Source organism: Lagenorhynchus albirostris, chromosome 20, assembly GCF_949774975.1.
Source record: "Lagenorhynchus albirostris chromosome 20, mLagAlb1.1, whole genome shotgun sequence".
Lineage (NCBI taxonomy): Eukaryota > Metazoa > Chordata > Mammalia > Artiodactyla > Delphinidae > Lagenorhynchus > Lagenorhynchus albirostris.
In genome coordinates this window covers 49,628,854-49,656,191 of record NC_083114.1, presented here as the reverse complement: position 1 = coordinate 49,656,191, position 27,338 = coordinate 49,628,854, and the positions used below count along the sequence as shown (strand labels likewise).

Genomic DNA, 27,338 nt, shown 5'->3' with positions numbered 1-27,338 from the left:
TCGCTCCCAAGTCTCAGTGCTGCCTGGTCTGTGTAGGTTAGGGGAGGCCATGAAGGGAGGGGTGCCGGCTGCGCACAGCAAGCCTGCTGCCCTGGAGGTACGGTTGTGACAACTACCCAGCGGGCCTCGAGGTGGTTTCAGGAGCCCCTCCCATCCCCACCCCCAGAACCCTGGCTATGTTGGACCCCTGCAAGGGGCCCAGATGCACCTGAGGAACCATTTTACACAGCACAGGGTCAGGTGTGATAGGGACCCCCCCCCTTCTTTGTCTCCCAGGGAGCCTGGGTTGGGATGCCACATGCAGGGAGGTGGGAAGCCACAAGGGGAAGGCCCTGCACAGTCTAGACTCTGGACCTGCAGGAGTGTGAGGTGGGGATGGCAACATGTGTCCTGGGACCTGGGAACAGCATGCGTCCCTCCTGGGGGAGCTGGCCCTACCCCAGAGGCCCAGGGCCAAGCCCCCCACAGTCCACTGGCAAGGCTGACCCTGGCCTTTCTGCTGCTTGCTGACCCACAGCCCCCAAGCCATACACAACTGAGAGCCTCACCAGCTGTTTCTCCATGTCCTCATCCCGAGGAGAGCTGACAAAGATCGTGTTCTGCATCAAACCCACAAAGCACCAGAAGGTGTCTGACTCGTCCAGGACCTCGGCCAGGATGGGTGCCACCAGGTCCGACATGCCCTGGGAGTAGCCGATGGCTGGGTTGTACACCGCATAGTTCAGCAGGATCCTCCTGGAGACGCAGCGCAGAGAGCAGGGAGGTCAGTGGAGGACGGCCGCAACATAGCAGTGTGTTGTTGTGCAGGCCAGTAGAACCCCAGGCTGGAGACCCTGGGCTGTCCGGGCCCCCATCTTTCACCATGATCTCAGAGGAAGGAGGGCAGCTCTGGGACCGTCTCCAGAGCCTGGGGAAAGGTAATGGCCTGCAATTAGGCACTCACCAGCCCAGCCCCTCGAGAGCAGGGCAAGGAGGAATGTGGGTCTGATTTTCTTAATTGTCAACTGCCTGTGACAAAGGGTGGGCTGGCCAGGAACGTTTTCATGGGCTGCTAATTTTGTGCAATTATTTGCCAGGAGGTAGCAGCACGTCAAAGATGCCAGCCTCAGCCCTGTGTGGCTTTATCATCCAGAAGACCACCCAATGGGAGACAGAGACACTCAGGGGGAGGCTGGCCCACAGCTGGTGTGAGACAAGCAAGGTTAGGCTTAGTGGATGCCCAGCGGGTGGGGCCTACAGGCCTTCCCTGGGCCTCTAGGACAATAAAAGACCCACTGACATTGCCTAAAATAGCTAACAACCCTCTGATTCTGGGGCATTGAACCTGGAGGAAAGACCCCTGACCCCTGCAGAAGCTGCTGCTCTTCCACTTCCCAGAGGGTCAACTGAGGCCTGAGGGATGAGGTGGCAGATGGGAGTGAAACGGAGGGGGGAGGAAACATGCTGGCCGGGAAGGTGGTACCTCATGCTCTCCACATTGGGATTGCCTTCTCCTCTGAAAAACTGGTTGCTTCGATCTGTCCGTACCACATCCTTGTCCACGGTGAACTGCACGTTCCGCCAGAACGCTCTGTGCTCTTCAGGGGTCATGGAGAGCCTGGCATGGAGCAGAGCGCCCGCTGGGGGGTCAGCAAGCGGCACAAACGCTCCCGGCTGGCGCGGGCGTCCCGCCCAACCCCGCCCAACCCTGCTCCCAGATGGGAACTGGGGCCGCTGGCAAACCCTCCGGCTCCCACTGACCTGGGGTGGGGGTGGTGCACAAGGCTTTCCAAACATTAACTCGGCCTCACGAGTCCCAAACAGAGAGCTGACCGTAGCCCCGGGATCAGCGAGGCCCAAACGGACCTCAGCAGTCCCAGTGCCCCCCAAACACCCCCGCCACCCCGGGGTTCTGCGGAAGGATGTCAGCGCCTTGTTAAGTACGTTGAAAAAGTATTCTAAAATCTTGACATGCGAGCTAAAGAGAGCCAGTCCCAGGGCCCGCCGCTGGGGTAATAACTGCACTTATCCAGCCCCATCGCTCACGGTCCTGGGAGACCCATTTTTCAAGGAAACTATGGGTCACGGAACATATTATCAATGCTGAATTGCACCTCAAATTGCCTTTCCAAATGGCATTTCCCTCCGCGGCGCTGGGGTGGGTTTCCCTCCGCGGCGCTGGGGTGGGTTTCCCTCCGCGGCGCTGGGGTGGGTTTCCCTCCGCGGCGCTGGGGTGGGTTTCCCTCCGCGGCGCTGGGGTGGGTTTCCCTCCGCGGCGCTGGGGTGGGTTTCCCTCCGCGGCGCTGGGGTGGGTTTCCCTCCGCGGCGCTGGGGTGGGTTTCCCTCCGCGGCGCTGGGGTGGGTTTCCCTCCGCGGCGCTGGGGTGGGTTTCGTTTCCCTCCGCGGTTCGAGGGGGCCCCGGCCGGTCGCCGCGGTCACCTTTTCTGCTGGATCTCGGCGTATTCCTTTCTCTTCTGCATCCGCAGCGCCTCCCTTTCCTCCGACGTCGACTCGTGGCTGTAATAACGCAGCAGGAAGGGCCAGACCTCCCCCCGGATTGACACATCAATGCCGCCGAAGAAAATGGCCTGGAGGAAGCGGCAAAAGTTGGGGAGGGGCCAAAGTAGGCCGCTCAAAGGACCCCCAAATCCCCGGAGATCTGTGTTTTGGTGGCTTTGCTGCGCCTTCTTGACAACTGATGCCTTGATTCAGATCGCTGCAATTTGCACATGTTTGGAAGGGGAAAGTGCCGGCCCCCCATTCCCATACAGGACACAAACCAGGCTCATTTCAATGTCAATGCCCCCCCTGGTGCGGCACTCAGATTAACCTGTCGTTCTCACGTCAGGGCCTAATCCCGGTTTTGGAATCGCGGCGCGGGCTGCGAGCTCTGCTATACAGGCTGACGCGGGGTCCTCCAAACCCGCTCCGGAGGTTGCTTTTTCATCGCAGCGGCTTTGATTGCTCTATCGGGCGCGTTCACACAGCCAGCTCTGGCACCAGCGGACGCACCCCCCGGAGGCGACCCGTTGGCATGGCCCCGACCCCTGGTCCTGAATCGGGCCCCGCGGGCACACCGGGCCTCACCTTGCGGAGCTTGTACTCCTCCTCCACCTGGCCCAGCGCGTTCAGGTGGCGGAGCCAGGCCGCGACGTCCAACCGTCGGTACATGCTCTCCTCGGGGTGCGTCTCGGAAGACGGCAGTTTGGGACGCCGAATGGAGAACTGCATGCACGTCTTTTCGTCGGCGACCTGCTGGACGGGAGGACAGTTGGGGATCAGTGTCTCAGCCGCTTCGCTTTCGAAGCCAGCCGCGCTCTTCGCGGGATGTGAGCCTTCCTCGCTCTCTTCCGAAGGAGGAGGACGCCTCTTCCCTGCATACAAACCCCTAAATGGCAAGTGTAATTAGACACAATTCAAATGAAAATACCGTCCTCTTACCATGGTCCCCCCTCGCGCTCCCGCCTCCCGGCCCACTCCCATCGACCGCCGCCCTCCACTGTCCCTCCAGCCCCGCCGCAAAGACGGAATTAATGCCTCGGACGGCCAACTTCCCTCTGCCGGGAGGGCCTGCAATAAATTACATGTGATTGGCCACATACAAAGGGATGGCTGTTCTGCGAGCGGGGAGCCCGCCTGTCAGGTTGTCTCCACGGGCAGTCACGGATCCAGGGCAAAACTGCAGCTGACATTTAATTCAAAAATCAAAGGTTGTTCAATGTAGGGGGAAAAAAAAGCCATGCTACTGTAATAAGGGAAGCCAGCAGGAGGCTCTGTGGGAAGGAAGGGAATTTTAAAGTCAGCCCGTTTCTAATAAGCACATACAGTATCTTAACCAGATAATTAAAGAGCTCTTATTACATTTGTATGTAGATTGAGCAAAATATGGCAGGAAGCCTTGTCAAAACATGATTTTTCAAGTGCGGAGTACTGCCTTTACAAGAAGCCTGGGCACATGTTTCAAATCCCAAATTGCTGCTCTGTAGGCCCCCAGCGACCACGGGTCACACCGGAGAGGCCTGGGTCTCCGGGGGAGAGAACCAATGTCCTGGGCCCCCGTTGGAGGGGAGGGGAGAATGGAAGGGGGGGTGTCTCAGCAGCCAGGTGCCTCCAGGGGTGGTGCAGGGCCTCCCTGGGGGCAGTCCCCAACCCTCCTCCGGGCTACCTGGTCTTTGAGGTGCGTCTCTGCGCAGTATTTCCATTGCTGAAGCACGTCAGGCAGCTTGTCCAGGCCACCGTGGTGGAAGTGGAACACCTTGTACTGGCTTTCCCGGCTGGCGACGACCAGCTGGCCGCTGGTGCAGGCCTCATCGCTGAGTGGCCATCGGAGGGTGGAAGAGAACAGACCCATGAATATGTAAACATGGGTTTTTATTTCCAAGTATAATCAGAGGCCCCTATTGCCAACCTCAGAGGCAGGAAACAGAAAGTCCCCGTGGAGTTTGGCTGCTGGCGGCAAGGGGACAGAATTATGCCCCAACAGAAGCCATCACCCCTTTGCTGAAGAAGGCAAAGCAGCTCCCTTCCTGGGAGACCCCAGGTTGTATTGTCCTCACTCCCGGGAGACCTGCCAGAGCAGCCTTCTGTCCCCACCCTTGCCTGCCAGGTCATATCCTCCCTTCTCTCTGGGGGTCCTGGGGGTGGATGCCCTGACGGGGAATCAGGTTTTGAACCCAGATGGGGCAGCGCTAAGGGATGCCCCTCCAGCAGCCTTCCCCATCCGTCATGGAAGGCACTCTGGGAGAATCCTCCGGGGAAATTCACAACACATGCCTCAGGGCCATCACCCAAACTTGGCTTCCCTTCCATGAAAGGCGGGATGTGGCTCTGGGTCTGGGAACTCCCACAGAGACATGCCTGCTTCTTCTAAGCACCAGTCTTGGTTGGTGCTTTCCTGCGGCTGGGCCACCCTGCCTTTCAGGAAGAGAGACATGAGGTGGCCGTTAGGCAGGGAACTAAAAGGGATGGCTCCCCATAATGAAGGAAAGCGTGCCTCCCTCTAGAAAGCCATGGCCTCTTCCGAGCTGGGCCTCTGGGTGGGTGACCGGGGGCAGCCTGCAGCAACTGCTCTCTGTGTAGCCCTGGTTCGTTGTCTTTCCCCAAACCAGAGCTCCAAGCAACAGCTGCTTACCATCACCCTGAAAGCAGAGGAAAGAGTTTGGGAGCTACCCATACCCAGCTCCTGTGGGGCAGCCGTAGGGGGCACTGCTGACGAGACTAGTGATGTTGGGAAGCAGATGTTTGGGGATGCAGGGGTGCTGGACCCAAGCATGGCCCCCAGGACACGGCACACAGGCAGCTTCCAGGACATGGCCAAGAGGGCCTCACCTGAAGAAGAGGCGGAGGGAGCGCATGTGACCCAAGTCCACTCGGAACACACCGCAGATCTGCTCCAAGGCGCAGGCCCGCTGCGGCTCGTCCCAGCGCGGGGGCTGCAGGAGGCCACTGCTGTCCGGGAACTGCAGGTGGGCGTCCACGCTGGAGGGGGAGCTGGTGGAGCAAGTCATGTTAGGGCCACACGTTTCTCTGTTGTGCAGCCATGGGGGAAGGGCAGGGAGGGCTGGGGAAACCATTTCAACGTGCATGCACACTCAGAGATATAGCTGAACACGCTGGGCACATAGAGGCTGTCCACGGACACCCATGAATGAACGAACGAATGAATCCTATCATAGGTCTTGCCCAATTACACTTTAATGTGGATGGGAAAGCATTTTTGTGATCAAATTTTGTTCCACCTCAACAGAGATATTAGGTTGTCATAATGGCAGATGAGGTCCTACTGACTGGGTTTGAGCCCTTGCTATGGGACCTTGGGCAAGTTACCAAGCCTCTCTGAGCCTTTGTTTCCTCTTTTGCACAGTGAAGATAATAACATGGCTTCGTGTAGAATGAACAGTGCTCAGTGCTGGGCACCCTGGTTTTCAGGGCTTACTGAAAGAAGCTGTTTTGTGACCATTTTAGACAGTGTGGGGCTTCCTTTTGGGTTCAGATTGGTTCAGTATTTTCCTGAAAAAATAGTGGTTCCATAAGGAAGCATTTGGGTTATAATACTGTTAATACTAATAGTAAACACTTAGCTCTGTGTTAACCACTTTTCATGTGCTTTTTATCACATATAAGCTTCACAATAAATCCTAGGAAATGGGTGATTATTACCACCATTGTACAAAACAGGAATTGAGGCTCAGAAAGGTTAAGTAACTTGTCTAAGGTCACACAGCTAGCAGGTGGTAGAGCTGGAATTTGAACCCAAGCTTTGTGGCCCACACCTTCACCAGTGTATTTAACTGCTTCTAAGTTCAAAGTTCAGCAATACAACCCCATTATCTTATTCTACTTCTTTAAAAAATTAATAATTTTGTTTGGCTCCTCGGTTGCCAAATATTTTATTACACGGATTCAGCTACACCACAGGTTAAATGCCGTCTCTTGAGATTTAATAGTAACATCTAGCAGATGACTGCTAAAATATCGCCAGAGTAAAGGCAAGCATCAGTTCTGGATCCCAACCCCGATATCCCACAGAGGTAAGACTGCAATCACTTTATCCCACTTTCCTGTTTCAGCCGAGAACATAAAAGTGTCGGAGGCAATGAATCCTGAGGCACCTCTTCCTCTGATGGGCACCAGGTCTCCAAATGAAGCTACTCTGGATTGTTCAAGCACAATCCCTCTAACTCGGAACTTCCTCAAAGAGGAAGACTGGCCTTTGTAGAAACTTCGCTGCTTCTAGAACAATACTGGGCCTGGTGTGCAGTTCTTCCCCACCTGCCTAAGGAAGTGGGCTGAGCCAGGTCCTCCCATTTCTGAGGGGCACCTGTGCTCTCCCAGGAAACAGACTCAGGTAAAGATAGACAGCCGGATGGGAGGGTAGGTAGACAAGCTGAAGCACGCAGCCACACGGCAAACTCGGACCCAAAAAGGCTGAGGGATTCCCTGTCCTCCCGAGGGGAGCCTGAGTGGCTGCACTATGCAATGACTGTCTGCAAAACAAGGCAGCCGCAGGTCTGAAGACAGCCCCCCACCATGCCGCTTCACACAGCATTTCATAATCTGCGTATTGAACAATGAGGCCGCAGTGGCCGGAGAGCATGTGCTTGGCGTGCTTCCCCGGCGGGGCCGGCCCATCCGGGCTCACCTCCAAGCCCAGCCAGAGAGGGCCCACCAAAGGGTGGCATTATTTCCAGCCCCTCTCCCCCAGTTCTCCCCACCGCCACTCCACACGTACATAGCACGATCCTCCAAAACCTGCATGCCCTTCTCAACATGCTACGTCCTGCTCACCCCACAGGGCAGGCCAAGGTTTGCAGAAACCAGATCCAGGATGGACACTTGCTCTCGCAGAGTCCTGGCCGAAGCCACTGCTCCTCTGCTGTGGTGGAAGGACTGGGGTCCTGAGGGGAAGCAGCCCAGGAGAGAGGCCCCCCAACACCTTCCTGCAGCAACTTGCCCCCAGGCAGAAGTCTGCCTAAACCCTTTTACAACTCCTGAGGGGGAAATTATTTGCATTAATTAATTGATTGATGAATTAATTCAAGACATTATGTTGGGACCTACAGCTGGGGTTCCACGGTTCAAACTGGAGCAAAGTTGATAGGAGACTTCGTTCTCTTTTATTTAGGGCCTGTCATAGCAGATGACTGTACAGTCATCTAGGTCACCTAGGGCCACATCTGTTTCTGCCTGAAGACCCATTGCCATGGGGTTGAGGGCCGTATCTCGTTTGCTCTTCTGCATCCCCAGCTCTCAGCACAAGCCTGGCACAGAACACAGAGATTTAACACCCATGCCTGGGATGAAAGTGTTAAATGTCTGGGAATTTTGAAGTCATAGAAAAACATGGAAATAAAATCTTGGGAAAATTGAAATATGTACAATTTTTATTTTTTATCTTTTTACACATGCAGAGCAATTTGGTTTTAAGAATACTCATATGTGTGGCATATAATTTGGCTTGTTCGTAAAATTATTGTGTGGTACATTAAAATTATAAGGATGGTTTATCTAAGGCAATAACTCCCAATATGCTATAAGGTAAAAATGTTTTATAGGTAGAGGGAGAAGATGCTAAACTCTAAGAAATATAGCATTTCTTTCTGAAGATCACCAAAATGCAAAACAGAAATGAATAAGAAAAGCCAGCTCTGCCGCAGCAAAACATAGCAAGCGTGTTCTTTGTCAATCTGGCAACTCCTGCAATGTCAGGCACAGAGTTGGAGATTAAATATGGCCCCAAATTCCTAGAGTGGTGTTTGTTTCCCTACCCCTGAATCTGGGCTGGCCTTTCGAGTGGCTTTGGCCAACAGGATGTGGTATGCGTGACATTCTATGAGCTCCAGAGCCTGGCCTCAAGAACCTTCTGTATTCTCACTCTTGGTATACTCCTGCCACCATGTAAGGAAGCCCAGGCACAAGTGATGAGAGATCACAAGGAGAGAGAGACTCAGCTGACAGCGTCAGAGTCCCCGAACCTCATGGACAGAGACCATTTCAGACCCTCCACCCGGTTGAGCTCCCAGCTGCCGACAGCTGCCTGAGGAAGCCCCAGAGCACCCAACAGAACAGGCTGACTTGGCCCAGCCCAATGGGAAGACCTGTGAGCAAACTGAAGATGGTGGTTTTAAGTTCTGGAGTCCTTTGTTACGGGGCTATAGATAACTGATAGATACGAGAAGTGTCTGTTTTCAGAAAAAGCTTGAGCAGGAAGGAAGAAACCTCCAAAATTATTATTTTTGGTTTTTTGGGGTTTTTTTGGTCATGACGAGGAGCATGCAGGATCTTAGTTCCCTGACCAGGGATTTAACCTGTGCGCCCTGCAGTGGAAGCGCGGAGTCCTAACCACTGGACTGCCAGGGAATTCCCTTCCTCCAAAATTACTGAATTGTGGTTCTCAAGGTCAAAGAGACATTGCGGCCAGACTCTAACATTTTTAAAAATCCAAACTTCTAAGTTAGCTCTTGCTTTTCTTCCTTCTGAGCCTTTTGATTCAGTTGAACAGTAAGTCGATGGAACCCCAGCTGTAGGTCCCAAGTATAGTGTCTTGAATTAATTAGTCAGTCAATTAATTAATGCAAATAATTTCCCCCTCAGGAGTTGTAAAAGGGTTTAAGCAGACTTTTGCCTGGAGGCAAGTTGCTGCAGGAAGGTGTTGGGGGGCCCTCTCTCTGGGGCTCCCTCACCTAAGGGCCCCAGTCCTTCCACCACAGCAGAGGAGCAGGAGCCTTTACCCTGGACTCTGTTGGAGCAAGCGTCCATCCTGGATCTGGTTTCTGCAAACCTTGGCCTGCCCCGTGGGGCGAGCAGGACACAGCGTGTTGGGAAGGGTGTGCAGGTTTCGGAAATTGTGCTGTGTGCATGTGGAGTGGCGGTGGGGAGGACTCTGGGGGAGGAGGGCTGGAAATAATGCCACCCTTTGGTGGCCCCTCATAATTGCCAGAACTTGGAAGCAACCAAGATGTCCTTTGGTAGGTAAATGGATAAACAAACTTCAGTACATCCAGGCAATGGAATATTATTCAGCGATAAAAAGCAATGAGCTATCAAGCCATTATGTCCATATGCATTACTAAGTGAAAGAAGCCAATCTGAAAAGTCAGAGTCGGAAACTTACTATATGGTTCCAACTCTATGACATTCTAGAAAAGGCAAAACTATGTAGATAGTAAAAGGATCACTATCCTTTTGTCAGAGATCCTGGTTGTCAGAGACTGGGGGGAGTGGGAAGCGGTAAATAGGTGGAGCACAGGAAAGTTTTAGGGCAATGAAACTACTCTGTATGACATTATAGTGGTGGCTACATGTCATTATATTACATTTCTTAAAACCCATGCAATGTACAAGAGTGAATCGTAATGTAAACTATGGACTTTGGGGGATAATGATGTGTCACTGTAGGTTCATCCAATGTAACAAATGTAACAAATGTACCACTCTGTACCACTCTGGTGGGGATGTTGGTAACGGGGAGGCTTTGCATGTGTAGGGGCAGGGGTATATGGGAAATCTCTGTACTTTCCCCTCAATTTTTTTATGAACCTAAAACTGCTCTAAAAAATAAAGTCTATTAAAATGAAAAGCCAAAAAACCAACTGGGACATATATACGACAAGGATTAATATCTTTAATACAGAAAAAAGTATGTAAACTTAAAAAAATGAATGCCCAACAGAAAAAATGGCAAAGGTACAAGAAAAAACAAATCACTAGAGAATAAATACAACTAGCCAATAAAATTTTCGTGTCCAGAGTAATGAAATAAATGCAGCTGGAAACAAGATACAATTTGAGGGGAGGTCTATGAAATTGGCATAATTAAAAAGTTATGAAATATAGTGTAAGTAAGGGTTTGGGGAAACACTCTTGCACAGCTGGGGGCACTGTATGCTGTTCAGATTTCTCTCAATGGCAGTTCGGAAATCGGATGCAAAAGGCTTAAAAATGTTTATGTATTTTGACCCTTTACTTTCATTTCCAGATATAGATCCTAAGAAAACAGCCAGAGATACCTACAGAAAATATGTATGTGAATAGACACAGAAACAGCCTCTGACAAAAATCTAATGCTCATTCAGGATAAAAGCTGTCAGCAAACTAGGAATAGAAGGGTACCACTTCAGATTGATAGAGGGCACCTGCAGACATTCTACAGTTCACATCATACTCAACGGTAGGAGACTGAATTGTTTCCGCCTACAATTGGGAGGCTCTACACTCAGCAAGAGGCAAGAAGAGAAACTGAAACACATAAATATTGGAAAAGAAGAAGTAAAACGGTCCCCATTTGCAGATGATATAATTGTTTACATGAAAAATCCCATGGAATTTACAAAATAACTATTAGAACTAATCAGTGAATTTAACAGAGTTATAAAATAAAGATTAATGTAGAAAACTTAATTGTATTATTAAAGACTAGTAACACATAATTGGAAAATGTAATAAATAAAAAATTCCACTTATAGTAGCAAAAAGCCCATATAAAATACTTAGAATAGGGACTTCCCTGGTGGCGCAGTGGTTAAGAATCCGCCTGCCAATGCAGGGGACAGGGGTTTGAGCCCTGGTCCAGGAAGATCTCACATGCTGTGGAGCAACTAAGCCCATGCGCCACAACTACTGAGCCTGCGGCCTAGAGCCCGCAAGCCACAACTACTGAGCACACGTACCACATCTACTGAAGCCCATGTGTGCCTAGAGCGCATGCTCCCCAGCAAGAGAATCCACCACAGTGAGAAGCCTGCGCACCACACAACGAAGAGTAGTCCCCGCTTACCACAACTAGAGAAAGCCCGCATGCAGCAAAGAAGACCCAACACAGCCAAAAATAAATTTTAAAATTAATTAATTAATTTAAAAAATACTTAGAATAAGTCCAACAAATGACATTCAAGACCTATACACTGAAAAACGTAAAACCTTGCTGAGAGAAATTAAAGGAAAACTAAATAAATGAAGATATATACCATGATCATGGATTGAAACAGTCACATCGTTAAGATGGCAATCTTGCCAAATAGATCTACAGATTCAACACAATTCCAATCAAAATTCCAGCAGAATTTTCTGGGTAGAAATTGACAAACAGACTCTAAAATTCATATGGAAATGCAAAAGACCTAGAATAACCAAAGCAAATATAAATAAAAGAAGAAGAAAGTTGGAGGACTTATTATAAACCTACAACAATCAAGGCAGTCTGGTATTGCTTAAAGAGCAAACTTTTAAATTAATGGAACAAAATAGAGCCCAGAAATAGGCAAATATGATCAGTTAGTCATCGACAAAGATGCAAAGACAATTCAATGGAGAAAGAATAGCTTTTCAACTGATGGTGTTAGATCAACTGGATATCTGTATGAAAAAAAAATTAACATCAACCCTTTCTTCATTTCATACACAAAAATTAACTCAAAATAGATCACAGACCTAGATGTGATACCTAAAACTTTAAAACTTCTAGAAGAATCCATAAAAGAATACTTTTGCAACCTTAGAATAGGCCAAGTTTTCTTAGAAAACAAAAAGCACAAAACATAAAATAAATAATTAATAAATTAGATAATTGAAAACTCTTTTCTTCAAAATACATCATTAAAGAAAATAAAAATGCATCCCACAGCCTGGGAGAAAATATTCATAATACATATATCCAGTGAAAGACTTGTATCCAGAATATGCATGAGGAACTCTTAAAACTCAACAGTGTTGTTAGATAAATATTTCTTAGATGTGATACCACAAGCATGATCTATAAAAGAAAACAAGTGATAAATCAGACTTCATTAAAATGAAAAACTTCTGCTCTTTGAAAGACACTATTAAGAAAATAAAGAGACAAGCCACAGACTGGGAAAAGATATTTGTAAAACACATATCTGATAAAGGATTTGTATCCAGAATATAAAAAGAACCCTCAAAGCTCAGTAACAAAACAAACAACACAATTTTAAAATTGCCAAAAGATTTGAAAAGACTTCACCAAATAAGCATATGACATCATTGATCATGTGAGAGAAATGGAAACGGAAACCACAATGTGATATAAGGAGATACAATGTGACACACTACACACCTATTAAAATGATTAAAAAACAAACATATGAAAACTGCTGTTACAGAGTGCTGGCCAGGATGCAGAGCAACTGGAACTTTCATACTTTGCTGGTGGGAATAGAAAATGAAAGAGCCACTCTGGAAAATAGTCTGGTGGTATCTTATAAAGAAAGTCAAACATACACTTACCAGACAACCTATCAATCTCAATCCAAGAGAAATGAAAAGTGTTCACACACAGATTGGTGTATGAACGTTTATAGCAGTTTCTTCATAATTGCAAAAGCAAGAATCAACAGGTATTTCTTTCAACTGCTGAATGGATAAGCAAACAGCAGTACAACTATACAGTGGAATACTCTTAAGCAATAAAAATGAAGAAACCACTGATACACACAACATGGATGAATCTGAAATGTATTATGTTAAGTGAGAAAAACTAGACTATACACGAAAAGATATTCAGCATCATTAGTAATCAGGGAAGTGCAAATTAAAACCACAATGAGAAAAAAAAAAAAAACCACAATGAGATACCCCTACACACCTGTGAGAATGGCTAAAATTTAAAAGACTGACTATACCAAGTGCTAACGAGGATAGGGAGGAACTGGAACACACTGCTGATGGGAATGTAAAGTGGTACAACCACTCTGGGAAACAGTTTGGCGGTTTCTTAAAAAGTTAAACACACACCTACCATATGACCCAGCCATTACACTCCCAGGTATTTACCAAGAGAAATCCAAACATTATGTCCATATGCAAGACATCTACACAATGTTTGTAGCAGCTCTATTTGTAATAGCTAAGAACTGGAAACAACCCAGTGTCTATCATCAGGTGAATGGATAAACAAATCATGATATATACATGCAACGGGATCAGACTCAGCAATAAAAGTGAATGAACTGCTGATATACACAACAATGTGGATATATCAGAAAATCACTATGCTGAGTGAAAGAAGCCAGAACAAAAAAAACAAACAAACAAAAATATACTGCAGGCATTCCATATATATAAAGTTCTAGGAAACGCAAGCTAATCTACAGTGATAGAAAGCAGATAAGTCATTTTTGAGGTAGGGGCTAGAGGGAGGCATGGGTTACAAAGGGACACAGGAAATTGGGGGGTGATGGATGTTCATTATCTTGATTGTGGTGATGGTTTCACCAGTGTACATATGTCAAAACTCAGCAAATTGTGCACTTTAAATATATGCAATTTATTGTACCTCAATTATACTTCAATAAAGTTGTAAAAAATACCAATATTCAACTCAGTATTATTACCTAATTTCTAGCAATAAGGGATATTTTAATATATTGTAGCACATGCATATGATACAATGCCATTAAGCTACTATAAAACGTTTTATAAAAGTATTTAATGACCAAAGAAAATGCTATTATGTTGAATGAAGAAAGTAGGATGAAAAATTATATGAAATGATACAATATGGTTTTGTATATAATGTATATTTATAAATATTTTAAATCTACATAAATATATGAGTAGAAAACTACACCAAAATGACAATAAAGATCATCTCTAGATGGCATTATAGTTTATTTTCATCTTGTTCTTTATCTTACACATTTTCTAAAAGGAATAATGTATTATTTTGATAATCAGAAACAATAAGCTAATCTTCTATCTTTTTTTAAACAAGAAGTCCATATTAGCTTTTATATTGCAAAACCAATAAGGATAATTTCAAAAAGAAAAGAAAAAGTGAGGTATCAAGGACCAATTATCATCACAGTTACCCCTTATTTGAGGTTTCCTATGTGCCAGGAGCTCTGCTGATTGCTTTAAAGACTTTCTCATACCAACACTATGAAAGAGATATTATTAACCCCATTTTATAGCTAAATAGACTGAGGCCAGGAACATCACCATCAAATTTCACAGATGGTAAATGGCAGAGCAGGGATGGGCCAGGTGTGGCTCATCCAAAGCTCAAACTCCTGACTCCTATGGTGTGTGACTTCCAGAGACAATGGCAATGACTTAAAAGGAAAAAAAGGAAGATACAGAGGAAAACAAAATTCTATTTTAAAAAGCATCTCTTAAAGAATGCCCCTGAAAAACATACCTACTGCTCCCCATTGCCCCATGCTCCTGGATCTGAAACCGTCAGCAGTCAGGTTTTGTCTGCCAGTAAAGCCCCAGTCCTCAGCCTGGCACGTGATACACTCCACAAGTTAACCTCAGCTTATCTTTGCCTGTTCCTCCTTGTATTACTGCATCACACTGTATGGCTTTGAGCAATAGAAATTTATCTCTCCCAGTTCTGGAGACCCCAAGTCCAAAATCAAGGTGTCAGCAGGGCCAAGCTCCCTGTGAAGGTCTAGGGGAGGATCCTTCCCCGCCTCTTCCAGCTTTTGGTGGAATCCTTGGCTTTCCTTGGCATGTGGTACATCAGCGGTCCCCAACCTTTTTGGTACCAGGGACCGGTTTCGTGGAAGACAATTTTTCCACGGAAGGTGTGGGGGGGTTGTTGGTAGTGGGGGGATGGCTCAGGCAGTAATGCGAGTGATGGGGAGCAGCAGATGAAGCTTTGCTCGCTCACTATCTGCTCACCTCCTGCTGTGCGGTCGGGTTCCTAACAGGCTGTAGACCAATAGCAGTCTGTGGCCCAGGGGTTGGGTACTCCTGTGATACAACACTCCAGTCTCCACCTCTGTCTTCACATGGCCTTCTTCCTTCTGTGTGTGGGTCTCTGTGTCTCTGTTTTCTCTTCTTATAAGGACACCAGTCATTGGATTAGGGCGCACCCTAATCCAGATTGGCCTCATCATAACTAATTACATTTGCAAAGACCCTCTTTTTAAATAAAGTGGAATTTTGAGGCTCGAGGTGGACATGGATTTAGGGGGACATTATTCAACCAAGTTATACCCCTTTGCATGTTCCCACTATATCTTAGGCAAACTGGACAACTCACGTCTTTCCACCCCATAAGGCCCTCTCTCTGTGCATTTGCCTCCTTGGGTCCCTCCCTCTGGGTTGCCTGCTCTCCTGTCTCTATTCCTGTTCTTTTCACTCTCCAAGACCCAGTTTGTCTGTGTTGTTTTCCTTTGACCTTAGGGAAGCTGCTAAGCAGAGTATCTGGTGTGTCACAGGTACCCAATATATGCTGATTTTCCTTTATTTCTTGCAAAATCCTTAGAATTTTATCCTTCTCTTTTGTGTGTTTTGCTTTGGATTTTGTATTAAGTCACTTGCTGATGCCCAAACCAGACAAAGACATCACGAGAACATAACATTCTAGGCCCTAATGAATATCCCTCGTGATAGAGACACAAAATTCTCAACAAAATACTAGCAAACAAAATCCAACAACATATAAAAGGGATCATACACCATGACCAAGTGGGATTTATGCCAGGAGTGCAAGGGTGGTTCAACATATGAAGATCAATCAATATAATATACCAGATTAATAAAATAAAGAACAAAAGCCACATAATCATCTCAATAGCTGCAGAAAAAACATTTGACAAAAATCCAACACCTTTCATGATGAAAACACTTACCAAACTAAAAATAGAAAGGAACTTCCTCAATCTAATAAAGGGCATCTATAAAAACCCACAGCTAACAACATACTCTATGGTGAAAGACTGAAAGCTTTCCCCCCTAAGATCAGGAACAAGACAAAGATGTCTGCTCTCACCACTTCTATTCTACTGGAGGTTCTACTCAGAGCAATTAGGCAAGGAAAAACAAATGAACAAAAAAGAATCCAGACTGAAAGAAAGAAGTAAAATTATCTGTTTGCAGATGATATGATCTTGCATATAGAATATCCTTAGGAATTAAGAGACACACACACACACACACAAACCTGTTAGAACTAATACATGAATTCAGCAAAGTTGAAGCATACAGGATCAGTTTACAAAAATTAATTGCATTTCTATACACTAGCAACAAACAATCCAAAAACAAAATTAAGAAAACAATTCCGGGCTTCCCTGGTGGTGCAGTGGTTGAGAGTCCGCCTGCCGATGCAGGGGACGCAGGTTCGTGCCCCCGTCCGGGAGGATACCACATGCCGCAGAGCGGCTGGGCCCGTAAGCCATGGCCGCTGAGCCTGCGTGTCCGGAGCCTGTGCTCCACAACGGGAGAGGCCACAACAGTGAGAGGCCCGCGTACCACCAAAAAAAAAAAAAAAAGAGTTGCACAACAACAACTGCAAAAACATTGTTGAAGCAAATTAAAGAAGACCTAAACAAATGGAAAGTCATCCCGTGCTTATGGATTGAAAGACTTAATACTGCTAAGCTGGCAGTACTCCCCAAATTGATCCATAGATTCAACACAATCCCTATCAAAATCCTAGTTGCCTATTTTTGGAGTTATTGACAAGCTGATCCAAAAATATTATGGAAATGCAAGGGACCCAGAATAGCCAAAACAATATTGAAAAGGAAGAACAAAGTTGGAGGACTCACACTTTTCAACTCCAAAACACACTATAAAGTGGTACTGCCATAAGGACAGACGTATTGATCAATGGAATAGAACAGATGATCTAGAAATAAACCCATACATTGATGGTCAATTGGTTTTCAACAAGGGTGCCAAAACAACTCAGTGGGAGAAAGAATAGTCTTCAACAACTGGTGCTGGGACAACTGGATATCTATGGGCAAAAGAATGAATTTGGACCCTTACATCATACCATATACAAAAATTAACTCAGAATGGATCAAAGACCTAAATGTAAGAGCTAAAACTATAAAACTCTTAGAAAAAACACAGGCATAAATCTTCATGACCTTGGATTAGGCAGTGGTTTCTTCAATGACATCAAAAGCACAAGCAACCCAAGAAAACATAGATAAATCGGACTTCATTAGAATTAAAGACTTTTGTGCTTCAAAGGAAACTATGAAGAAAGTGAAAAGACAAATCCACAGAATGGGAGAAAATATTTGAAATCACATATTTGATAAAGAACTAGTACTCAGAATATATATATATATATAAAAAAATTAGAACACAACAAAAAGACAACTGACCCAATTAAACAATAGATCTATCTAAATAGATGTTTCTCCAATGAAAATATACAGGATTTCCCTGGTGGCACAGAGGTTAAGAATCCACCTGCCAATGCAGGGGACAAGGGTTCGAGCCCTGGTCCAGGAAGATCCCACATGCTGCTGGGCAGCTAAGCCCATGCATCACAACAACTGAGCCTGTGCTCTAGAGCCCGTGAGCCACGACTACTGAGCCCGTGCACCACAACTACTGAAGCCCGCGCGCCTACAGCCCGCTCACCACAGCTAAGAGTAGCCCCCGCTCGCCGTAACTAGAGAAAGCCCGCGCGCAGCAATGAAGACCCAGCGCAGCCCAAAATAAATAAATAAATTAATTAAAAAAGAAGATATACAAATGGCCAATAAGCACACGAAAAGATGCCCAACATCATTAGCCATTAGGGAAATGCAAATCAAAAGTACAATGAAATACCGTTTCACATCTACTAGGATGGTTACAGTAAAAACCAAAGATAGAAAATGTAAGTGTTGGTGATGTTGTGGAGAAATTTGAACCGTTATACATTGCAATGGGAATAAAAAATAGTGCAGCTACTGTGGAAAACAATTTGGAAGTTTCTCAAAAGTTAAATATCGAGTTACCATATATGACCAAGCAGTTCCACTCCTACGTATACACTCAAAAAAATTGAAAATATATATCCACACAAAAACTTGTATATGAATTAATGTTCATAGCAACATTATTCATAATAGCTCCAAAGGGGAAATGACACAAATATCCATCAGCTGAGAAATGGATAAACAAAATGAAGTATATCCATACAATGGAATGTTATTCAGCCAGAAAATTAGTGAAGTAGTGATACATGCTATAACACAGAGGAATCCTGAAAACATACTAAGTGAGAGAAACCAGTCACAAAAGGCCACACACATACTGTATGACTCCATCTATATGAAATGTCCAGAGCAGGTAAACCATAGAGACAGAAAGCAGATTAGTGGTTGCTAGGGGCTAGGGGAGGGAGGAGTGGGTTTTAACTGTGATGGGTATGAAGTTTCTATTCTGGAGTGATGAAAATATTCTGGAATTAGATTGTGGGGATGGTACAACTTTGTGAATGTACTAAATGCCGTTGCATTGTACACTTTTAAAGGGTGAGTTTGGGGACTTCCCTGGCGGTCCAGTAATTAAGACTCTGTGCTTCCACTGCAGGGGACACGGGTTTGATCCCTGGTCAGGGAACTAAGATCACGCATGCCACGTGGCAAAGAAAAAATCAATAAAGATCTCTGTTTCAATTCATGTAAAATATACTGCAATAAAATATTTTAAAAAAATAAATAAAGGGTGAGTTTTACGTCATGTGAATGATATCTCAATAAAAAGAAGTCACTGTGTCCCCACACTCCCCTGTCTGATTCAGCCTGCATATCTCCTGGCAAAGGCACAAAGCATGACCTCAGTCAATACTTGTTTATTCAACACAAAGTTTTCAGCGCCTCCGTGTTCTGGGGACAGCTGGATGCCGTCCCCACACATGTGGACTTTCATTCTGGTGGAGAACGGAGAGCAGACACATAAGGGAATGACTATGTCATGGGGACACGGGCACAGAGGTGGGAGGCCAAGGGGCTGGGAGCAGACACTCTTGAGGGTGGTCTCAGGAAGCCTGGGTGAGGCCTGAGGTGGGGAGAAGAGCCAGTAAAGCAAAGAGCGCAGAGAGCATTAATAGGTCAAATAAGCAACACATGCTGGCAAAAGGCACCCATCACTAGGTGTGTCCTACAGGGGAAATGGCACCAACCCTGGGAACAGAAGTTCATTTTGCTCTTACATTGTTGAGTTTAACTTTCCTCCTAGTGAAGGAATGGAAATGATCTCATATTGTAAATAATCTTACATTGGAATATACTCCTTGCATTTTTTATTGCTTAACTTTTGCAAGTAATAAAAAAATTCATTTTTGTGGTTAAAAAATTCAAAATATACTAAAGTGTGCAAAATCAGCAGTGGAAGCGCCCCTTCTGACACCTCCCCACTCTGTCCAGTGTGCCCCCCAAGAAGCCATCCTTGTCAGCAGCTTGGTGATTCTTCTGCCAAGCCTTGCTTCGTGTGTTCATGAATCTGAAGGTAGCTTGTAGAAACCATTTTAGAATAATGGCTGAGGCACAATTAAAATAGAACAGTCTAAACTTTTATTCAGTTTGACTCATTAAAGTGAATCAATCACTCTCCTCTATAACACTTGACTTCATTCAAGGAGGACTTGAGGAAGCCGGTTCCCTGCTCACCAGAGGATGGGGATCTCACAGGAAAGCTAAGCTGAGGATCATGGGTAAGTGGATGATGACAGCACATGGACCAGGTGCTGCTGTCATTGAAGCACAAAGCGCTGGGAGGTGTCAGAGAAAAACATCACTCAGGGAAGGGGGTGTGGCCCCTGGAAAGGCTCCGTCCCAGAGGAGGTGGCACGAGGGCTGGTCCTGAGAGTCTCTGGGTGGAAGGAAGAGCCTGGGCAGGCGCAGGGCATGTGCGGAAGGAATGATAAGGAAGCCAGAGGGCTGGCTGGAGTCATTCTCAGAAGGGCCCTGGTATTGATTTTTTAATCAGGTTGTCCCAAAGAATTGAAGGCAGGGACTCAAACAGATATTTGTAAACCGATGTTCATAACAGCATTATTCACAATAGCCATTTCTCTAAAATACATGGAAACAAAATAAGTGTCCATCAACAGATGAATGGATAAACAAAATGTGGTCTATACATACAATGGAATAGTATTCCATCTGAAAAAGGAAAGAAATCCTGACACAGGCTACAATATGAATGAACTTTGAAGACATTCTGCTCAGTGAGGTAAGCCAGCCGCAAAATGACACATACTGTAGGATTTCACTTATATGAGGTGCCTGGAATAGTGAAATTCATAGAGACAGACAGTAGATTACGGGATGCTGGGGGAGAGAGCATGGGGAGTTAGAGTTTAATGAATAGAGCTTCAGTTTTACAAGATAAAAGAGTTCTAGAGATGGGTGGTGGTGACAGTTGCACAACAGTGTGAACGTACTTAACATTACAAACTGTACACTTAAAAATGGATGAGATGGGGCTTCCCTGGTGGCGCAGTGGTTGAGAGTCCACCTGCCAATGCAGGGGACGCAGGTTCGTGTCCCGGTCTGGGAGGATCCTGCATGCCGCGGAGCGGCTGGGCCCGTGAGCCATGGCCGCTGAGCCTGTGCGTCCGGAGCCTGTGCTCCACAACGGGAGAGGCCACTACGGTGAGAGGTCCGCGTACCACAAAAAAAAAAAAAAAAAAGGATGAGATGGTAAACTGTATTTTATCCCAATGATAATACTAAAAAACGTCAATGGGTTACTGATTTAGAATTTCTCAGTTTCCTCCACTCCAAAATATATTTTCTCATCTTTCCTATCTCTCCCTGGCTCACTCAGGCAGGATGCCCATGCCGGATCAGCTGTAGGACTGGCCAGCGCCTGACCCATGCGGAGGCTACACAGACCAAGGGGTGGGAAGGAAGGAAGCCCTGCCACGGAGCTGCGTTATCTTGAGCACTTTGAAGAGTCTGTGTAATAAGTCCAAGAATATTGAAAGAGTGGGTAGAAGGCTGGCCATCTTGCTTCCAAAGTGACTGTGTGTGGCATCTCCCTGTCAAATTCCTATCCTGCCTCCATCTCTGGCCTGGTTGGTGGTGGTGACCTCCGCACTGTACCTGGCAGGCTGCCCCACATCCACTTCTTCTATGTTAAAGTGACCCCTGGGAGGGGGGAGTGGGATGAACTGGGAGATGGGGATTGACATATATACACTATTGATACTACGTATAAAATAGATAACTAATGAGAACCTACTGTAAAGCATGGGGAACTCTACTCAGTGCTCTGCAGTGACCTACATGGGAAGGAAATCCAAAAAAGAGGGGATATATGTATACATAGAGCCGATTCACTTTGCTGTACAGAAGAAACTAACACAACATTGTAAAGCAGCTATACACCAATACAAATTTTTTAAAAAAAGTGAACCCTGGGAGAAGCTGGGCTGTTCCACTGCTTCACGACGTGAAGTGCTCTGTCCTCAGGGGACCCTGAGAGAAAGCAAGGCCCACAAAGACCCAGTGGGAGTTCCCTGGTGGCCTAGTAGTTAGGATTCCAGGCTTTCACTTCCGTGGTCCTGGTTCAATCCCTGATCAGGGAACTGAGATCCCGCAAGCCGTGCAGAGCGGCCAGAAATAAATAAATAAATAGACTAATAAATCAATAAATAAAAATTAAAACAAGAAACCAACATTGGTTTAAACAAAAAAGGACTCAGAAAGGCCCCCTAGTCTGGGCAGCATTCCCTCCCCCAAGCAGGGCTTTGGGTTTCGGGGAAGAGTTTTTTGTTTTGTTTTTTGTCTTCCCGCTTGGTAAAATCTATGTCAAGAAATCCACCTGAGGGGTTCAAGGAAGAACAAACAACTGGATCTTGTGTAATCCACCCGGTGGGAGCGCTCGGCCAGCTGGCATTGCTGCCGCGCCCACCTGGCAGAGTCACACGCTTGGCCCTGCTGGCTGTGAGGTTTTCTCAGAACTCTCGCCTCCTATGGAGCCTACTTGAAGGGCTGCCCTGAACCAGCCAGGTGCTCTACAAACCCTTATGAAGATTCCTTGATCGTTACACAAAAAGATTGCTTAGAAGAAGGCAGCCTGGGCAATCAGGATGTTCTGGGAGCCCCAGGCTCCTGATTTTAAGGGATCAATGACATAGGCATGGGTATTCAGAGAGCCATGGCCACAACAGGTCCACCCTGACTGGGGAAGACAAAGATCACTTTTACCCCAGTCTGCCACCAACCCGGTCTGCGTGTCACCAACCATTCATAGCTTCAGGCCCCCAACCACCCCAACTTGCCACTGGCGGCCCAGGAACTCTGTTCCCAAAGCCCTCAGCACAGATGCAGTTTCTGGAGAAGCCTGCCTCTGCCCATGCACGTGGAGCTTGAGTGCCACTTTGGACCTGGAGAGGGAGGGGCTGTTTCAAAGCCACTTTGGATTGGACGGGGCTCTGCAAAGACCTGGCTAAGCCTCTGGCTAAGCATCAGGGCAACAGTGGCCTTAAGGGCGACTGGCTTGGTCACGAGGGCCAATGTCCTGCACTCGCACAGCCTCCACCCATTCGTAGGCCAGGAGGCCAGCCAGGGCGTGGACATCATGCAGGCCAGTACAAGATGCCGGCCTCACAACGCTGGGCATTTCTGAGTTCTGTTTTGTTCCTGCAAAACTAACTAGTCTACACAGGTCAACCTGTGATCTTGACCTCACTAACTGTACCTTGCCCAGACAAAGCCGAAAGGACAGGATAAAATAAGAACCAACACATACAGAGCAGTTTAAGTCCTAAAGGTTTATACGGCATCCCCACCGCATCTCTACTAGCACGCCCACTTTTCAGATGTGACAACTGAGACCCAGAGAGGCCCAGTCATTGCTCAAGGCCACGCTGTGCCCTGACCACTACACTAAATTATCTCTTGTACAGCAGGGGAAAGCATCTCTTTATCATGTACCAATTTTACGGCTTTTCTCACATAGGGCTTCCAAATGTTGTCTGACTGACAAGCAGCCAACTAAAAATACAGGAAGAAGAGTTCTAAAGAGAAAAGGATGCTGGAGGACACGTCACGGCAGCACACACACACGTGTGTGTTTAAATACTGAAACACGAACGGCCACGTCAGGCCATCAGGCATGTTTGCGGTGTGCCTACATCCTTCCTGCCAAAGACAAACCGGATGGGAAATCCTCCCCTTGCACAGCGTGGAGCCTGGAAGACTTGGGACCAATCCTGCCTTGGCCCCTTATCTAGCCTTAGGTCAGTTACCTACCTCTGCTGGGCCCTGGCCTTCTCAGCTGTAAAATGGGGAGATGGGAGAGGGGGAAGCACAGGGACAGGGCTGAGGGACTGAGATAACAGTGAGTGGACACTGCTGTTCTAACTGCCTGCTTGTCAGGTGCAGCTCTGCCGTCCTGCCAGCTGTCTGTGGCTGTTGGGAGGTCAGTCCGGAGTGGGACGTCCTTTGCCTTCCAACGCCCCAGTCAGCCCTATCTCCTCCTTGCAAATTCAGGCTCCAGAGTGCTTGCTGTTCCCAACCCCAGTCCCATACCTGAGTCCCTGGCTTTTGCACCCCTCCCCCGCCCCCTAATGTCCCCTGCACCTCTCTGCTCCTCATCCTCTGGAGTGTGGCCGGGCCCTCCGTGAGTGAGGACTTCAGGGAGAGATTGTCCCGTCTGTGTTCCCTGTACCTGACCCTGGGGGACTCCCCAGGGCTCTGTTAACCAGGAGGACAGGATGGGGCAGGAACGGCGGGTGTGGGGCAGCTGCCCTCCATCACTGACAGGGAGCCCACCTTCCCTGACCCCTCATCCCCCCAGCTGTGAGCCCTTCCCCGGCCTCTGTGCCACCCCTGATGTGTCATTCTTCCCAGCAGGGATGGTGTCTTAGCCGTCTTTGTAACCTTTGCCCCACAGGGGCCTGGCATGGAAGAGGAGGGTGCGGTTGGATGACAAAGGAAGTTTCACTTTCCTCATCTTAATTTTTAGATCTGTAAAATGGAGGTGACAGTGGCTGGATTCTGATCTCTGAGACCCTGTTAGGCTCTCAAATTCTGGCAGTTTGGAAAATGCATACTAAGCTGAATGTTGCAAGCAAAAGTGTAGGCACCTCTGCCATAATTAACATCCCACACGTCACACAAACACACGAGCACACACACGTAGTGGCGGCTGAATGTACCCCCTGGGCTGGACTCTGCCCGGTTTCCGCTGACCACGGAGACTGTGGGGCCCTGCTCTGGGGTTTGCTGGCAGACCTCAGCCCCCCTGTGCACCCAGAAGACAGTCAATCAATGTCATTTCCGGAACAGCTGGCCAGAGCTCTAAACCTTAGCGATTGTGGCGACTTCCCTTCCCAAGCTTTTCAGAGACCTTGGTGCTGAAGATCACCAAGGGATCCCGGTTCTACTGGGCTTAAGGGGTCATTTCTGACACAAGTGGAAATGGGAAGTTATCAGAGTAGAAGCCCTGCATCTTGTTATTCCAGCCCCCAGAACCTGCCGTGGCTGAGCTCAGGGTGTCACCAGCCACACCTGAGACCAACTTGGCTTTCCTGTCCAGAGGGACTTGAGAGCCGCAGGATGGACGGGCGGGGCCTGGCTTAAAGCACAGCTCTTGGTGCCGAGAGCTCGGCTCTGCTGGGAGCTGGGAGGGCAGCGGCTGAGCTCTGGCGATTAACTCTGCTGGGCGTCCCTGATGCCGCACAGGGCTAATTATGAAAGGTGTAAATCACGGGGAGGAGGAGAGCAGACACGTTACGCAGGTTTATTACCAACACAATTTAGGAAAAGATAACCAGGCCAGGCCTCTCTTCCTTTGGCAGCCGGGGGGAGTGGTGCTGGCAGATAGGAGGGGAAAACGCACTAGTCCTCAGGGAGCTGTTTTTATTTTAATTTTTTTCTGAGTCATATAGAATGACATTGTCAGATTTCTAAGTAAAATTAAGAAAAATTTCACTTAACCAACCCGACTGCTTTCGAGGGTTTCTGAGCATCCATGTATCATATGCATGTATGATTGTTACACAGGTAGACTCAGGATGTACATGGGATGCTGTGTGGGTCTTTTCCCACTTAACTTTATTATATGGTATCATTCATTATGGGCTGGAGACTCTGATGGCAGGAATCATTTGTTTTTCTTTTTCCCTTAAGGCATTTGCAAATATGCTTGGAGGCTAAGGGATGCTGGGTACATCTAATAAATAAAGCAAAATAATTAATAGCCCAAGCAGCCTAGAGACCCCTCCTAGCTGCTTCCGAGCTAGGCTTCTGAGAAGCAATTGTTCTGCTTCATTCCCGGCTGACTCCATCCTTGAGACAGACTTCACTGAGAAGACAACAGCAGCGAGAGCTTTCTAAACACAAAAAGAATGAAAAGCAGAGTCACACATTTCCTCCAGATTTTACAGGAACTTAATATGGGTAAGAAAATAAGACATTTCTAAACCAAAGTGCTCTTATTAGCCGCATGTGCTCAGCCCATTCATGGTTGTACCTTGGAAGTTTTGTAAGACCGAGAAAACTATGAGTGACACAAGTTCTGGCAAGAGCCAGACCCTGACCAAGGCACGGCCCGTGAGGGCCACTCAGGCAACGCCCTGAGCTGCAGAGACAAGCAAATAATGCACACTCACAGGTGGGGGTGTCCCCAGCATCAAGCCCAGCCTAGTCCACGGCCAGTCACATGACCCTTTCAAAATGAAGCTACTACACCAGCCCAAACCAACAAGGTGATATTCAAGGAAGACGGGGGAGGGCAGGGAGGACAGGAGAGGGAACACAGGTTGTCACAAACACCCGGGTGTGAAAATGTTCCTGTGTCCTTTCTGTGGGACCAACATTCAACTGTAATCTAAGTGCTGGCTGGGGGTAGAAAGAACCTCGCAGGTCAGGTAATTTAATGCCATAAAAAGGCACCTTGTAGGGCTTCCCTGGTGGCACAGTTGTTGAGAGTCCGTCTGCTGATGCAGGGGACACGGGTTCGTGCCCCGGTCCGGGAAGATCCCACATGCCGCGGAGCGGCTGGGCCTGTGAGCCATGGCCGCTGAGCCTGCGCGTTCGGAACCTGTGCTCCACAATGGGAGAGGCCATAACAGCAAGAGGCCCGCGTAAGGCAAAAAAAAAAAAGGCACCTTGTAAATTGGTGCAGCCACTATGGAAAACAGTACAGAGGTACCTTAAAAAACTAAAAATAGAATTACCATATGATCCAGCAATCCCACTCCTGGGCATATATCCAGAAAAAACTATAATTTGAAAAGATACATGCACCCCAATGTTCATAGCAGCACTATTTACAATAGCCAAGACATGGAAGCAATCCAAGTGCCCATCAACAGACGATTGGATTAAGAAGATGTGGTATATATATACAGTGGAATATTACTCAGCCATAAAAATGAAATTCTGCCATTTGCAGCTACGTGGATGGACCTAGAGAATATTATGCCTAGTGAAATAAGTCAGAGAAAGACAAATACTGTATGTTATCACTTATATGTGGAATCTAAAAAATAATGCAAATGAATGTATATGCAAAACAGAAACAGACTCACAGATATGGAAAACAAACTTGTGGTCACCAAAGGGGAAAGGGAAAGGGGAAGGGACAAAAAAGGGGTATGGGATTAACATATACAAACTACTATATATAAAATAGATAAGCAACAAGGATATATTGCATAGCACAGGGAATTATACACATTATCTTGTAATAACCTATAATGGAGTATAATCTGCAAAAATACTGAATCACGAATCACTATGCTGTATACCTGAAACTAACACAATATTATAAATCAACTATATGTCAATTAAAAATTTTTTTTAATTTTAAAAAGGCACCACGTTAATCTTGCATGATTTTTCTGCAAAAATTCCTGAAATCAGCCATCAGCCCCGAAAAGTCATCTACCATCTATTGGGCCCCAAGTCACTTGGGCCTTCCTAGAGTGGGAAGGGACTCTATGTTCCTCCTCCAAAAAGCCTGCCCTAGACTGCAGAACCAGCAGAGGTGGAGGCCAAAGACTCAGTAACGAGAAGCAGACTCTTGGGAGCCTAGGGGTTCGCTGACCAGGGGCCTTGCTATGGGTGGGCAGGGGGGCTCCATTGGCCAGAGCCTAGGGCTGATGAGGCCTAGGTCGATGTGAGTCCGTATGTGTCTGC

The 27,338-nt window shown here is 47.0% G+C and overlaps 1 protein-coding gene across 1 annotated transcript in view; it reads right to left on the bottom strand.

Annotated features, from left to right (window-relative positions):
* TBC1D16 (TBC1 domain family member 16) overlaps positions 1–27,338 on the bottom strand; it is a 79,023-nt gene that overhangs the window by 5,442 nt on the left and 46,243 nt on the right. The window contains exons 4-9 of the mRNA XM_060133974.1: positions 5,308–5,469; positions 4,145–4,292; positions 3,067–3,231; positions 2,419–2,567; positions 1,463–1,597; positions 549–735 (exon numbers count right to left, since the gene is read on the bottom strand). Of these exons, the coding sequence (XP_059989957.1) occupies positions 549–735; positions 1,463–1,597; positions 2,419–2,567; positions 3,067–3,231; positions 4,145–4,292; positions 5,308–5,469 (946 nt within the window). The remainder of the gene's footprint in view (positions 1–548; positions 736–1,462; positions 1,598–2,418; positions 2,568–3,066; positions 3,232–4,144; positions 4,293–5,307; positions 5,470–27,338) is intronic.